Source organism: Notolepis coatsorum (genome assembly GCF_963971535.1).
Source record: "Notolepis coatsorum genome assembly, chromosome: 3".
NCBI classification, from domain to species: Eukaryota; Metazoa; Chordata; class Actinopteri; order Aulopiformes; family Paralepididae; genus Notolepis; species Notolepis coatsorum.
In genome coordinates this window covers 85,599,421-85,616,497 of record NC_140167.1, presented here as the reverse complement: position 1 = coordinate 85,616,497, position 17,077 = coordinate 85,599,421, and the positions used below count along the sequence as shown (strand labels likewise).

Below are 17,077 nucleotides of genomic sequence, written 5' to 3'. Positions count from 1 at the left end.
AAATTGGTTTGGTTGCTGTCATGTGTGCTTAGCAAGGCCTGTGGTCGATACTAATCAAGAATGATGTATTCTCTCATTGTGAAAAAAACGGCGTTCCTCTGTTGAGTGTTTTTGCCATTTTTTGTAGGTGATGATGGGTTGTGTGTGTCATGTGACCTACAACTGGGTTGTACTGGCCACAGAAGCACATGTGTATGTTGGACCGGGGTTCTTAGAGCCCTCTCTATTCTGTGTTTTTCCTTAGTAAAAATCAGATAGCAGGTTAGCTCATGCGCTGTGTGGAGCTGTGAAACGCTTCATAGAGCTGACTATGACTGTGTCATATTCTCTTTTTGTCGTTACGTCGTATCATGGGTGTGGGGTCGTAAAGGGGTGAACTGGTAACCTTTCCTCTCCCCATTGTTCTGTCGGTCAGGGGTACACCCCCTGTCCTTCAAGGTTCCCGTCACGTGGCGGTTCGGCACGTTACGGGGGGGGGGGGGGGGGGGGGGGGGGAGGGAGTTCCTGGTCCCACGGCCTGGTATATTGGGCGTGTGCACCGCAGGAATTCCCCCGCCATAGAGTACGTCACCGTGCGCGTCTCTGTTGGTAGGACTTCCGTGTGCTGTTCAGGTCCATGTGATGGATCTGTTTTCAGGGGGGATGGTCAGGGCTCCTCCTCACCAAGCGCCTATTCAGGCCTTCTGTGAGTTCGGACTCCTTCTTCCATGTGAGGAAGCCTCCATCAGAGTACAGAGCCTTCCTCCTCAGATTGTCAAAGTGAGTGGACCCTCTAGAAGGGTCCTTTTCTATTGTATGTATATTCGATTCAATTCGTTTATTGAGTGTGTATGGGTTCAGTGCCTCTTCCCCGGAGGCCCTAAAACCAGTTTTTTACATGGCTCAAGGTGCAATATATTCTTTTCAATCTGTACAGCTCGCGTGGGAAGTCTCTCTGGGGATCCCCGTCTCTTTCCTATGGGAGGGTGGTGGGATGTAAAAATGTGAACATTTTTTACCCCGGCTGTGTAGACTGGGATACATACTGTTGATGCTTCCTTCTTTCTATTCCAGAAGTGTTGGAGTTAGGGAGTGTCACACCCCTCTTGTCGTTCCCCTGGGCGCCTTGGGGATTCAATGACAGGTCTAAATAGCCTGTTCATTGATGGGGGTGTGTCCCGACGCACGTATAGTGCTGGCTCGCTGTAAACAGGCGATTGACTGGCACGCCTTGGTTGCTTGTGGTTGAAACAGCGTTTTTATAAAGCAACTGAGATGGGGGTTTTTCCTCTTCCGACGACCACATCTCATGACCTGGGTGGGTTGTCGACGGATTCTCGTTCATGTCTGGGGGATGATGACGGGATGGATCTGAACATATGTAGTGGGGTCTCACGCCCTTGGGGTGGGCCACCAGGCGCGGTTCGTCCGAACGTCTGGGTGGCGCCTTCTTTTCATGTTAAGATCAACACGCATATCTGCCCTTCTCCTGGAGTAGGCATGTCGGCGTGGTTAGGGCACGGGACTGGTTCTGGTCACGCTGGTCCAGATCAGTTGAACCCGTTGTCCGCCGGGGATGCAGATCTGCTGTTCTGGTACCCTGAGGGACTTGGGCTTTTTTCAGGGGGAAAAATGCCGGGTCGGTCTGGGTGTCACAGGGTTAAGCGCTATGGAGACCCTGGTTGGGTATGTTTTTACTCAGCACTGTCGTCATGGCTTACAGCCATGCCATTCTGTACGCGCTCGATCTCGTCGGATCTCGGCCGCTACACAGGTTGGTCCTGGTTAGTACTTGGTTGGGAGACCGCCGGGGAATACCAGGTACGGTGTGCTTAGGGGCTGGTTCTCCATTATTTTTCGCTCCTCTCTCACGCATGGCGAAGAGGGGCCTGTGGGGGTGGTTTTTTGACCTCCTCTGGTGACCCTGTGCTTCCCGTACCGCCAGGCCCGGTCCGAAGTGATGTTTGCGACCTGTAGGCCTGGGTTAACCCTTTTTGGAAACTGAAACACTTGTACTGCGGTATAGCCGGTGTATACCCGCAGGTGTGTTTTGGAGTTTTTTCTTGAGGGGTTATAGGAACAACCACCGCATTGGGTAACACCGAGGTGGTTGATTCCCTGGTGTGTTGGAGCAGTGTCAACTCCCGGGTTCACCGTTGAGGGTGCCCCTGCACGTTCATGACGTCTGCCAATCGTGTCAGCCTTCTCTGCCTCGACCCCTCTGGGTGGGGGTTGTTAAATGGAGGCTTGGTCATGCAACACCGCCAGCTTACGCTCCTTCCGCCGGGGCGGCTGTGTTCAGCTGTCCCCTCTGGCGCCTGTCTCGTCCGCAGTCTCCAGGCTAGGGTTAACAGCCTGTTGCCTGGTTTTTCCCCGGTGCGCTGCCTGCTTCCGTTGGTTAACCTTTTTTGTGTGCTTACGGCCATGCTGACTGCCTGTTCTGCAGGGTCAGTGTGCCAGGCGGTGTACTATTGGGGGGACGGGGCCCGCTCGGCTTACGGCCATACCGACCTGAACACGCCCGATCTCGTCCGATCTCGGAAGCTAAGCAGGTTCTGGCCTGGTTAGTACTTGGATGGGATTCCGCCTGGGAATACCAGGTGCAGTAACTGAGGGGCCTTTGTCCGAATACGCTGGCGATGTGGGGGGCGGGGCACTACGTGCCCACCTGGTGGGGTCTTGATGCTGGCATCATGGACTTCTCCGGGCCCCCATTCTAGGGAGTCCAGTCCTTTTGGTGGGTCTGGGTCTTCCTTCGTGCTCCGCTGCTACGGCCTTGCCACGGGGTTGGGTTTGCCCTTGACCCCGTGATTCTGGGGGCAGTAACGAGGTTGTTCCTCCGTTCGTTCCCGGGTGGCATGCGGGTTGTGCGTGTGTGTAGTCGTGGGGTCAAGCCACGGTCTGCTCACCCTGTGCGTTGAGTTGCTTGAGTGCCTCTTCGCACGGTCGGGTCCGTCGCCCTCCCGTGACGTCCCTAATAGGGGGGCTACCCGCCATTAGGGGGGGTCGGGGGGGCTCGGCCCTCCCTGTTCTGATGGTTGTGGGGGGGCTGTCAGCGGGGTGTATTTGTCAGCCAGTGGCTCCGCTTGGCCTCCCTTGTGCAGTGTGATGCCAAGCTAAGCCACTAACGATACAGAACGATAGGTTATGACTATAACCAAGTTCTGTTAGTTAGGGGCGATGCTTGGCATCAGACGGCCGCTGCAGCCCTTGTCCTCACCTTGTGGTGAAAGCTTGGGAAGGAGGAGAGCAGGTGACCACACACCTGCTTATGAAGGTAAGCTGATGAGGGGTGTGGTCAGACTAATACTGGTATTAGAGGTACATTTGTGGTTTATTCAGTACGCGTGCACGTACGCGAGATAGTGCAGTGTGATGCCAAGCATCGCCCCTAACTAACAGAACTTGGTTATAGTCATAACCTATCGTTTCTTCCCCCTCAAATGTATATACTCTTTTTAGACTCTTTTTGTACTCTGGTATGTCATAAATGTCTAAATGTAACAGTACTGTCTACCTGTATGTCATGTATGTCATGTGTTATAATGAATTGAAAATGGGGGACCCTGATGTAAACAAGTCAAACGTCTTTCTCTGGTATGCAACCCCTTAACAATTGTGTGTATTGAGCTGTACTGTATTGTACCCATTCTGTAATCTGTTAAATAAAATGTTCAATCAAACAATGACTGAAGGTGCCGCAAGTATGTTGGGCGACTGCTCGCACATGAATGCTCAATCATTTTATTGAACTCTGCCCTGACTGCATTCCCCTTCTTGAAGCTAGAGTCCTTCATTGGAATTGATCATTTGAAATAAAAAAGATTGGAAACCTTTTTGCCATGGAGTGATCATGTTAATAATATTGCCTGTAGGGCACCCAAGTGGCGACCCATGTAACACGCTGCGTCGCGAAGTGGCTGACCCGTGTTCGATTCCCGGACCCGGCGTTCTTTGCCGAATATCTTCCCCCCGCTCTGTCTCCCGTTCTTCCTCTCTCTCTCTACCGGACTGCCCGGTAGTACAAACAAATAAAAATCTACCAAAAACATAATAAAAAAATATAATTATAATATTGCCTGTTTTCATTGACATGTAAAGACCTTTTCTCTATTATTTAGTACTTGTGTGCTCTCACCATCTTGTTTTTATTTGTGTTTGTTTTAATGTTCTTCTGTACGTGAACTGAGGCTGATCCAGTGGCGGCCGGTTATCCATATAATAGGAGGGGCGTTTTTTTGTTGTGTCAAATCAGTTGTGCAATAGTACATTTTGGTGAGTTGTTTCATGATCATACTACGGAACGCTCACTGCGTTGGAGAGAGAGGAGACTTGGCGCGAGTCTCGGAGCGTACTGTGCGCGTCAGAGCGTTGGCGAAACCACAAGCGTACAAATATTTAAGTAGGTACAGTACAACTATCACCATCAATCAATATATGATCACAGTCAATGCAGCCAGGTTTCCAATAACGCCTACACACAAACATGCATCTCTCTCTCTGTGCAGCACAACTCAGATCGCCACTTCACAGTACAAGGCATACCTTCAAAAAGTTATTTTGACACGCGGTCATAAATGGATAAAGTATAACTAGGGCTGTCAGTTTATCGCGTTAATTCGATTAATTAATTACACAGCAAATTATCGCGTTATGAAAATTAACTCAAAATGAATTACAATTTTTTTTTTTTTATATATATATATATATATATATTTTTTTTTATCTCATTCATTCCATGAGAATGTAGAATACACATTTACAGACTTTTTTTTAATATGGTCCATTTGCATGTTCTTGGTATCTGATTCTAGGGACATCTATGAATCTCAGGGAATGTAATCCCAGTGTCAGAAATACTGTGGGCTAGATCCACAAAGAATGGATTGCACGGTGCAAGTTGCACCCTTACTTACAATTCATTATGAATTGAAAATGGGGGACCCTGATGTAAACAAGACGAAAGTCTTTCTCTGGTCTGCATACCCTTAACAATTGTGTGTATTGAGCCCTACTGTATTGTACCCATTCTGCAATCTGTTAATAACATTTTCATTCAATCAATCAATCTGTGTGGTGATTGATTGAATGAAAATCTTATTTTGAGTCAATTGTAATGAACCAAATGAGAATATCAATAATTTTTTTTTATCTTTGACTGTGAATAACACCATGCTCAAATTGACCAGACCTGAAAAATCTAAGCAAATTAATAGATGGAAGATGATTAAACAGAAGGTTTTGTAGATACAGTACTGAATTCTGCCATCTGGACACATGCAATTTGAAATATGATTATATAATATAGAATATCAGGCATAAAATGGTTATGCGATTAAAATGCGATTAATTAGATTAATTAATTACAAATCCTGTAATTAATTAGATAAATTTTTTTAATCGCCTGACAGCACTAAGTATAACATAACACCGGTACAATTTCGACTGAAGCCAGAGCTGTTTTTGTCAACCTCTTCATTATGCAAAATAAAGCATTGGTTTCGCTACATGCAGTTAGCAAAGTCTTCTTTCTTACCGAACCAGCTCCTAAAGAATTACCGAGTATATTGTCGTCCTCTGTCTGTTGCTGAATTGAGATCTCAGACTCAGGCTGATAAGGTCCAAACTCTTTCACTCTGAGTTTTTCTTGCAGTGTTCGTCTTTCAAAATGTGTTGTTTTGAGGGATTTTAAAGGTCCCATATTTTGCTTTATTTTTCACTCTTTGGGCAATTTTACACAATTCCTGTGAGTCTATGGAACACATCTGTAAGGTTTATTTCAATAAAATGCATTGTTTTGTATTTTTTATCAAGTGCACCACTTTCTGCCCTTCCAAATTCCAAGCTGTTTTGGCCCATACTCACAAAGCGCTTTGATTGACAGTCACCCATCTGCACTACTAGCAGATACGAGAGAGAGAGAGAGCGAGAGCCCAATCCCTCCCACCCATTTTATCTAGTGAAACTGCCGTCTTCACTGTGTGACTGGGTTGAGAGAGAGAGAGCGAGAGCCCCACCCCCCCCATTTTAAACATAAACATACTTAAAATGAGTAATTATTTTTTATTTAAAAAGATTTTATTATATTTTTAGGGGTCGATATCTAAAATCCAAAACAAACTTTCTTCTCTGTCCACCAGGGGCGGCACCCTAGCACCCTCTATGGACCAGCCGCCACTGGGCTGATCGGCCGTATAGTTTGAGAGATATTGCATGGATTCACACACACACTACCGAATGCATAATGTCCTTGGATACTCTTCGCTCTACCATGGACATGAAAATAAATTTCAAATGGATTCGGACTCTGCTTGTGCAGTTGCTCCACAATAAGTGTTTTGCCCGTCACTCCAACCCTGTGACATATCCTCAGCTCCTAAAGCTGCAATAAATCATCCATTGGGGGCCAAGCAGCGAAGCTGCGTAGGTCACCTTGAGGGATTGTACCGTTTCTTCTTATTATTATTCTGCCATTGGAGTCTATGGCAGCCCATAGAACCGTATAGCAGAAAGTTATGAAAATTAGCAGACTGATTCGGGATAGTCCACTGACCCCTGTCACCAAGTCCCATGTCCCCAGCTCCAACACTCTACCGCCACCAATGTGTCAAAGTTGGAGGTGCATTTATGCACACAACTTTTGAAGTGAGTCAGATTTTCCAAAACAAGGTACCGTTGGAATCCTTGGCTCAAGCCGAGTTCAAGGCACCCTACAACGTAATTTGCCGCCATATTAGATTGCCGCCATTTTGCATTTTGTGAAAATGCTACTCCTCTTACAGATTTTCCCCAACCTGCACGAAACGTGGTACACATAATCTGTAGACAAATGTCTACACAGGTATGACTTATGTTTTTGATTGGATTTGGTGACAAAGCCGCCAAACAGGAAGTTGAGTCATGTCTCTGAAATGCTTTAACTCTTTGGACGCCAGACCCGAGTATAGTCTGGTTTTCATCGTTATTTCTTTTATTCGATATTTACATTCATTACAGGCACACAGACTCTGGGTTAACATGGGGAATCATCCTGAGAATGCCAAAGTGCAATACCGGCCGCATCCACTCCAGGTGGCAGTATCGAGCACCCTTTGAAACATTATATCTTGGCCTGTACGTTGATCAAATGTCTCCGGGCCCGCTTTTCTTTGTCGGGCGAGGCGGGCGGGTATCCCGATCCCATTGAGAAGCGTCAAATGCCTCCGATGAATCTGTGGTGGATTATGTTGGCGACACGATGGACACCGGTACTTGGGACTCGCGATGAGACAATTGGAATATTCTTTTTGGGGTACCTCCTAGTGAAGGTAAGGATTAAATTATATCAATCCTGCTTTGATCCAACCATGATTTCACCTTGATCGCAACGTGTCTGTAACGTTACTCCACAACGTATGCCGTTGGTGACGATCAAAGCATCAAAAAACGACCCCCCCCCCCCCTTTCATGCATTCATGATGAAATATAATACCTATTTTATATATTTGATTTGGAAATAGTAGCGTGTCCAGGCGAGAAACGGCAACGCTTTTAGTGAAAATCACATTTGACTGTATATCGTCGTTTTCTGGGATTAGACAGGATCACTCAAACTATATTCATATTCACCACGGTATAACACGCAAACATATTGACGAAAATATTTATTCTTTTTTATATTATATTGAACGAGTGATGTCAAATGGGCCATAGTATTGTATCCATAGCTATAATATAGAATATAGTTACTTATAGCTCTACAAACAAGGTGACGCACTCCTATCTTTTAAAGCGTTGGCGTGGTAAGAACAAAGATGCTCTAGGCTTCCGGCGCTGATTGAGTTAAGCATGAGGAAAAAACAGCCATTTTTGTTTTTTGACGACTGCATACCTTTTTTGCAAAGCTTAGCTTTAGACTTTTAGCACATGAGTCTGGTCTCTTTTGAAAGCGAACATTCTGAAGATGAGATGGCCAGGAGAGGAGACGGAGGCTAATAACCATCAATGAAAGGCTGAAATCAGTTTTCTAACACCAACATGTGTCTCCATACAGCCTGACACCATCCGGATCGCTGAGTTCCAATATATTAACATAATCCTATGAATGGCTGTAGTGGGGGAGGCCTATTTTGAACCTGAAGTGGATGCAAGTTCCTGGTACACTCCTAAATGAAAATACCATGCCGACAGTCTCTTTGATGGTAACTCGTGGGAGCCAAAACCTGATATAATCCATTCATATAGCAAAATCCATGGAATATACTGAAATCCGGCCAAATCTATGTGCACTGACCCTTTCAAATTATTGGGGTTGATTGCTAATGCCTGGATAAGATATTCCTTTATTGATCCCCTTGGGGAAATTCCCCATAGGCAAATAGAATTTGAAATTGAATAGCCAAAGACACGCCCCCTCATTAACACATTGTGCGTAAGTCGTTATTGCCCGCCATGCGTTGAACGCCAACAACGGCGTAAATCGTTTTTGGGAAAAATATTAAATTTTTTCGCCATGGCATTCATAATTCATCCAGCCTCCCTCCGGACTGCAGCGGCACCCTGTCTGAGATTGCAACGCCTCAATACCACCACCTGGTGGATGGTCGGGCGAGTTACACTCACGCTAAACCGGAAGTGGCGATCGGTGCATCGAGGAAATTCCTCCGGCAGTAATATCTTGTTAAGTGGGTCCAGACAAACACTCGAGTGCATTTGGATCGCTTTCGAAAAGCAATAATCAATATGATTTCGGCGTTTATTGCGCCATACAAACCGGAGAGGGATCTAGGAGATCGACGTCAAATAATTGGGATCTTTTTCCTCCAGTCTCATCGGCGAACGGTAAGAGGACACTAACGTTATTTTCAGCCTGATTGATTGCAAATTTCCTTGTTTGCAATCAGTCTGATCAATATATCAACCCATACTAAATAAATCCATTACTGACGACCAAGGAATTATAAATGACCCCCCCCACCCCCTTTCCTTCACGCATGATGAAGCATAATGTATACCGATCATATACATGTACATTTTTTTATATAGCGTGTATAGGAAAGGAACGCCAATCGATAATCTATCATATGCGTCAGGGCCTATAACTAGCATTTTTGGAATTACAGCAGAAAAGCTTAAAAACATACTTATATTCTAGACGGTATTAACACAACAATGTATGAATGAAAAAATATAACGTTCCCACATCCGGAACGATAGATAATCGATGTTGATTGGGCCATAGTAATGCAGATATAGCTATAATATTTAAAAAGTTATAGCCCTGCAAAGAAGGTAAACATCTCCATAGGCTTACAGCGCTGGCAGACTGGGTATAATGATGGGCACAATGCCCGGCGCCCAATGTGTTAACATACAAGACACAGAAATAGATAAATAAATAAAGACAGAAACGTGGAAATCAATAGATTAATGTAGAAATAAATGTATTATATTAATACATACATAAATAAATATGCAGAGATGTTTGACAGTGGAACGTCGTCCAACTCTCTGCATAGGAGTGTGGTTGAAGTAGTAGAATGTGTTGGCCAAGCTGTAGTGCCAGAACTCATCATTTTCACCTAGAAAGTTCTTTATAAGCCCTTACCTCAACCTCTCACTTCACACCCTAACCTAAGATAAGGATGAAATAAATGTTTTGTAATCATACATTTTTACAACATTTTCTTTTATTATTATATATATATATATATATATATATTGGCCATTTAGTGACAAAATTGCGCTATTAACCTTTTCTTGTGTATCACTATCAGTAGAGTAAAATGAGTAAATTTATTACTTTTGACAATTTAATTCATGCATCTTTGTTTTTTAACTGCCATTGACATAATATTTCCTCAATTAAAATAACCTTTTCTTGTGTATCAGTAAAGAATACAATAGGTACATGTGTATTACTTTTGACAATTTAATTCATGCATCTTTTTTTTTAACCATGTCATTGACATTATTTTTATGATATAGTATCAATCCCTAGATAAAAGAAAACATTGCATTGCACTATTTGTAGATCTGTCAAAAGCATTCGATAGTCGACCATTCTTTTGCTTTGCTTTTGGTGCAGATGTATTATTGGTGACAGATATGACACTCATTGCTACATGCTGCATGATGAAGCGGGTTGGTGTTCTCTGGCAGAGGCTAAATGAACATTGGTATCTGTTCATCTCTAAGGCCATTGCCGGAAATGACCACCTCATAATCACAATGTTGCTAGATGGGACTAAGGACCCTTCTGTGTTTTTGTAATATCTGTAATATTCTCCTCATCATGGTGAATGAGAGCTTGCTCTCAATGATTAACGAGATTAAATAAAAGATTGAAATTAAATGTTTGTGTTAGCCATACAGAGTGCATGACACAAGTGAGATATGCAACAGCCCATAATTCAACGGTCTCAGATGCTCCCAAGCTGCACTATGTAACTGTCACCACAAGCAAGGAGGGTGAAGAGAAAATGGTGAGAATAAAAAACGTGACATTTCTTCAAGAAAGATACATTTGTGCGCAGTTTTCCCAATTGCGTTGTTCACATGATTGCTCTAGAAATGAGACCGTAGCCTTCTGTGTGGTTCCAATATGTAAATTGTATATTTCCCGTTTGCAGAGATTTCTTGCGACTGGTCGTGCCCTACCAGAAGGGTTAGGGTTCCCTACCAGAAGGGCTCATATGGGCAACTCCTGCATCACCGATGGCAGGGTTCTCTCTTCAGGGGTCAGGGCAGGGTTCTCTCTTCAGGGTCAGGGTTCTCTCTCCAGGGGTCAGGGCAGGGTTCTCTCTTCAGGGTCAGGGTTCTCTCTTCAGGGTCAGGGTTCTCTCTTCAGGGTCAGGGGTCAGGGTTCTCTCGCCGGGGGTCAGGGGTCAGGGCAGGCAGTCTAGACGGACTGCAGATGACAGACATTGTTCTTACAGTCTGTGGACCTTCTTTCCCGCCAGGAACTGTTTGCAGAACGGTGAGCCTTTCACCAACACGATGAAGCTGGGAGTGCCGGCTTTCACAAAACACCTGTGAAGACAGCAAGTGAACTGAGTTAAAACATCTGTGAAGACAGCAAGTTAACCGAGTTCACAAAACACCTGTGAAGACAGCAAGTTAACTGAGTTCACAAAACACCTGTGAAGACAGCAAGTGAACCGAGTTAAAACACCTGTGAAGACAGCAAGTTAACTGAGTTCACAAAACACCTGTGAAGACAGCAAGTTAACCGAGTTAAAACACCTGTGAAGAAAGCAAGTTAACAGAGTTCACAAAACACCTGTGAAGACAGCAAGTTGACTGAGTTCACAAAACACATGTGAAGACAGCAGACATAGGTTCAGTCCACACGATCACAGGTATTTTTGACAGAGGTTAAAAAAGAAAAAAAAAAAAAAAAACCTCCGTAGCCTACACACGAGTGGTTTAAAAAAAATAACCGCATACTTACGGAACTGCTCAAATCCGCTACAGAGTGATGTAATATACATGTAGTACAATGCCAAAGCAATAGGTGGCGATGTAGTTCAAACATGAAGGCCATTTCAACCAATAAGAAGGGTTGAATGCGTCACTACGTTATAACGTCCTGCACAAAACAGAAACCCGCCATCTTTAAATTGCTCGCTTGAACATGAACATTAGCATTCATTATTTGTTTGCAGCAAGAACAAAGTGCAATAAACAAAAAAAGGATACATTCACTGTGTGTTATGCCTCATTTGTTGATTAAACAAAACCAACATCAACACAATTTACCACCAAGAGCGGAGAGTTTTGTCTCACAAAAAGATTGCTGATTTTGTTAGCTTACGTGCTAATGTGATTGGGTTTTACCATTATAATAGTTAGCATTGCGGCTAGCATACATAGTAGGGCTGTCTACTATGTATAATTTTTTTGCATTAGACTAAGAGGTTGGCAGTCGACTACGGCTCCTTTCGATCGATTAGTCGACTATTCGACTAATAGGGGTCAGCCCTAGTACATAGTAGGGCTGTCTTAAATACTTCGAAGCTTCGTTCGATGGCACAAGCTTCGAACATAAAAAAAAATCGAAGTAAAAAAAATATATATATATTATTATATATTTTTTTGCCTCCAAAATCTTGCGCCTCCATTCCAATGAAACTAAAGTAAGCGGCGCCTCGACTCCACCTCTCTACAACAAGCACATGGAGATTATCTGTGTTGAAAACAACAAGGACATGTGCAGCAGACATGTGGACGAAGAAGTCATCAGACGTGTGGTTACACTTTAAAATATGCAAAGACAATGCCCAAAAAGCAGAGTGGCAGATATGCCAGAAGAAAATGGCATATCACAACGTTGTACACGACGGCGACGCCACACAAAACATTAATAAGGCTATGCCTATGCTGCTATGTGTAATGTGTTACCAAGTTGGCTAATTTAATTGTAATCATCTGCTTTTGTAGGTGCATTGTCTGATATAATTATAAATTAAATATAATATAATTGTTTGCTTGATAGACGAAGGTTGCAACATAATTATGTAATGTCATGTCGTTGGCTGTGAGAGCAGCCCCACTGCACCCAGGCCCCACTGCACCCCACTGCATCCACTTTATTTATAGAGCACATTTAAAAACAACAAAGTTTACCAAAGTGCTGTACAAGTACCTCAACATAAGATAAAAAAAAATTAAATTATAATTAATATATATATATATATATTTTTTTTCCCCGAAGCTTCGAATTAAAATTGAAGCTCGGCCCCGAAGTTTCGATTGCCAAAAAAAGCTTCGAAGGTCAGCCCTAGTACATAGCGTGCAAAGATCGCTGATTTTGTTGGCTTACGTGTGGTTAGCTGGTGAGGCGCTAGTATCATGGAATGGAGTGGAAATACTTTAATCATCACGTCGTTAATTAATAGATAATTGTCATTTCCAACATAAGTTAATGCTTAATTAACGTTACACATGGGAGACTAGCTTGCTGGACACAAACATTGTTGATATAGCAGTCTGGTTAATGTTGTTATATCGCTCGCTATTGATTGTACTAGTAATGTTAACGGTAGTAGAATGAATGGATGAAAACTTTATTTAAGAGATTGCAGAATGGGTACAATACAATACGGCTCAATACAAACAATTGTTAAGGGGATGCAGACCAAAAAAATACTTTCGTCTTGTTTACATCAGGGACCCCCGATATCGCTTGCTATAGGGAGGCGTAGTCTGACGTCACTGGTTGTTCCACCCGTATAGGGATTTATCATTGGGAAAATGGATTATCGGCTATTGTAACAAGTCTGCCGCATGAACATTGGCAAGCTTTCCATTTTTGCACAAAATGAGTTCCCTTCTACCACTAACATGATTGTTTAAGCATTTTTGGTTGAAACAAAGGTAGTTATGAGGTTTTTAATTTGTCGTAAAAAAAGAACTACACTTACCAGTAGGCAGCCTGTTGTTCAGTACACAGCCGCTATTGGTCTGTTAGGCTGTCGCCTTTCCCCCATCACGGGCAAAAGGCACTCGGTGCATCAGTCACGAAAGGGGCTACCACGATAGCTAACTAACGTTAACGTTAACTTACAAGCTCAAACACCTTATAACTACTACTACTGGCGTGTCCATAAGTTCCCTGGCAGAATACTTTGTTTGTGAGGACAAAGGTATACAAAGAGGAGAGAACCATTTTAAATCGGGCGTTAGGATTTTCGGGAATGCCGACTAGCAAGCTAGCTAGCTAGCTACTAACGTTATAAACTATATACAATATGTACAACGACACAATGATTTACATTAGTATTTACAGTGATTTAATATGCAGCGAAATAACGTTATACGATTAAAATTATAAATACAAATATGGTAACGTGGTTGTGGCTTTTACAAATAGTGGTTAGCTTTAGAGATACATGGCTATGATCACGGAGCACTAGTGTTGGGTGAAACAGATACTAGCCACAGATTCAGGGTTAGTTATTTTCCCATTGTACGAATTGTTAAGCTTATGGAATGTAAGGGAAATCTGATCCTAGGTCTGTGACTAGTAGGCAGGAGGCTACGTTGTGGTGACGTCAGTCAGCAGCGCCAAATAGCAGTGTAGTTTCCCAGCGAACGAAAACATAAACGTTGTTATTTTGCTACCTTTACGATTAATTGCGAATATTTTCATGTTGAGCTATAGATTGTGGTTAAATACGCACAGAAAGGTACACCATGCCAACGTTAATGCTTTATTTATCTAAAACTAGCCGATTTAGAAATGGTCAATGGGGAAATACATTGCATTCCACAGAGGGTGGAACAGGAAAAAACGAAAATGACATAACCACTACACCTCCCTATTGCTTGTTTACTGGTGATGGTGGCCAGGTCCAATATCTGGACGATACGTTTCGAACAAAAGTTTGTTACAATAATTTTCATATAACGCTACTTGCAACAGCTCTGCCGTAAACACTGAAAATAATCTCGGTTACTATGTCTACACGCAACCACTGAAACCGGGATTCCCCCAAAACTTCACCCTGGACTCCGGTTTTAGATGATCACGGTTGCAGTGTTCCAAAAACCCGGTTGCGTGTGGACGAACAGTGCAACCGCGAACATTAAATCACGGTTACATAAAACCCTGCGTTCGTGTGGACTGGGCCATAGTTAACGGAGTATACAAACAGAGTTGGTGCAGAAGTTAGTCCACACTAGTAAGGTTCTGGGTTCGAACCCCAGCAGGGGGCCTTTCTGTGTGGAGTTTGCATGTTCTCCTTGTGTTCGCGTGGGTTTCCTCTGGGTACTCCAGTTTCCTCCCACACCATAAAGACATGCATGGTAGGCAGGGACTACAGTACAACGGAAATACGTTTGGCATCCAACCAGAGTGCAAATGTAGCAGTAAAGTGCAGTAGTGATATACAATGTACAGGTGATTAAACTGGGTACAAAATATACAAATTAGTACTACCAGGGCGGCTAAAGGGGTCCCCACACGGCGAGCGATTTTAGCCAGGCGACCGATTTTTTTAGCGAGCCAACCGACAGAATTGTATCGCCTCCATTGTTATGAATGAGAGAACACACATGGCAGGAGATTTTGAAGCGACGGTCGGCAAGGTATTTCTGTCTCCTTGCTAAATATCGCCTCAATCCTATTTTTTGAGGCGACGGCACAGGGACAATGAGGAAATAACATGACTTCTACAGTAGAAGTAGTACAGAAGTTCTACTGGTGTATCATTTGTACACCTTTAATGTATCAATACATTCATTGATCAATAACCTACGTATTATTACCATGCTACTTATGTTCATTATTATTAACGGGAACAATTTAAATAAATAACGTTAGTTTGAGAAGCTATAGTGGCCGCTTGTCATTAACTAATAAATGAACAATGCGCCACGATGCACCTAGTGTTTTAATACTCGGGTAACAAAAGAAGTTGTGGATGTTGACAGTTTAATGTCCAGGCTGCAGCTGATGTAGTTTGTAAGGTTTATTGTCCAAAGAAAATGATGGTTGAGAACAAAACAGTTTGCGTCTTCCGTGAAAAAAACACTCTTTCAGCAGCTGCATAACAATACTTGTCCAATCGGTGGTAATGAACGTATCGTAGCGATCAGGCATGCAGTAATGTCAGGAAGAATGAGGAGAGGTTGTATTCGTATACTGGTTTAATTCCAGCTCAATATGGGTTTTACAGGTTAATAATACCCCCTCAAAACGCACAACACAGCTACCTGCTATTAAAGACGCTCGCTTCACAACAACATAACGGGTCCGTCCTCCTATATCTCCCGGGGGAAGCAAATAACCACACCCCCAGCTAGACAGAGCGACGGTCGCCCCTGGTGTGGAGGGGCAAGCGATTGTCGTTGAGCAACAGGCGATCGCATCGCCAGGCGACGTCAGTCGCCCGCCGTGTGCAGACCACTTAAGTGGCGCAGTGGGCAAGGCACTCGCCACTAACGCAGGAGATGCTGGGTTCGAGCCCAGCTCTCGGCGTTGCTACCAGCTTGGCTGGTCGTTCATACTAACACAATTGGCAGTGTTAGGGGTGGGAAAGCAAATTCTGATGCGGATCTGAGGGCCGGCCATGCGGTGCTAAAGGCTAAGGCTGAGGACCTCGAGGCTCGAGGGCGACGTAACAACCTTCGGATCATTGTACTACCAGAGCAGATTGAGGGCCCGAGACCAACATCCTTCTTCGCCACCCTTTTACCCCAAATTCTTGGGGCAGAGACCCTCCCTAACCCTCCAGAATTGGACCGCGCACACAGGTCTCTGGCAGCTAAACCGAAGCAGGGTGAAAAGCCTAGGCCTGTTATCATCAGGTTTCATAACTATCAAACTAAAGAACGGGTGATTTGGGAGGCCAGGAAGAGAAGGGCGGAGATGCTATACAACGGCCAACACATTGCTTTCTACAAGGATTATACCCCGGCTGTGTTGGAACAGCGAGCACCGTACCGCGATGTGATGGCACTACTTTACAAGCGGGGGCTGAGGCCTAGTCTCCACTACCCTGCTAAACTGATGATCACGGAAGAGAGCGGGGACAGAATACGCTTCACGTCTGTTGGGGATGCCGAAGCGTACCTCAAGGCCTAGCGTGGACGGCTACCCAACGTATACCCAGTGGTAAACTAATCTGACGCCAGGAGCAATGAACAATGAACAATGAATGTAGAATGCGAGACTGAATTTATAGACATTGGTTGGGCTACATTGGTCGACTGCGTTAGACCTGATATTTAGACCTCATGGGGGGATGCTATTGACATTAAGCGGACTGGCTTCTGAAACTGAACTCTATGCTTCCCAAACAGCCGACGCGGATTATATTTTGCCCGTATTTCTAACGCCTTTTTGCTTTTTTTCATTATTCTTTGATAGCCCTTATCTTACATACGTCTCTCTCTCACTCAAACTGTAGACGTTTCCTCTGTTTAGGGGCTGCTAAATAAACAGAAGGGATCGGTTTGATAGGATAATGAAGGTTCTATATGTACGCGTTAGGAGTACTCAATGCGCAGTGACTGGGTCTGAATTTACTAGGCCATTTACCTAGGCCCAACGGACACTCGGGGACAGCTGAAACCAACGCCAACAGCATTAGACATGATTACGATGTACTGAGTG

At 44.0% G+C, this 17,077-nt stretch overlaps 1 protein-coding gene across 1 annotated transcript in view; it reads right to left on the bottom strand.

The window, feature by feature from the left end:
- Nucleotides 1–9,439: 9,439 nt before the first annotated feature.
- ttc4 (tetratricopeptide repeat domain 4) overlaps nt 9,440–17,077 on the bottom strand; it is a 31,759-nt gene continuing 24,121 nt past the window's right edge. The window contains exon 10 of the mRNA XM_084309757.1: nt 9,440–10,989. Within this exon, the coding sequence (XP_084165883.1) occupies nt 10,890–10,989 (100 nt within the window). The 3' untranslated portion in view covers nt 9,440–10,889. The remainder of the gene's footprint in view (nt 10,990–17,077) is intronic.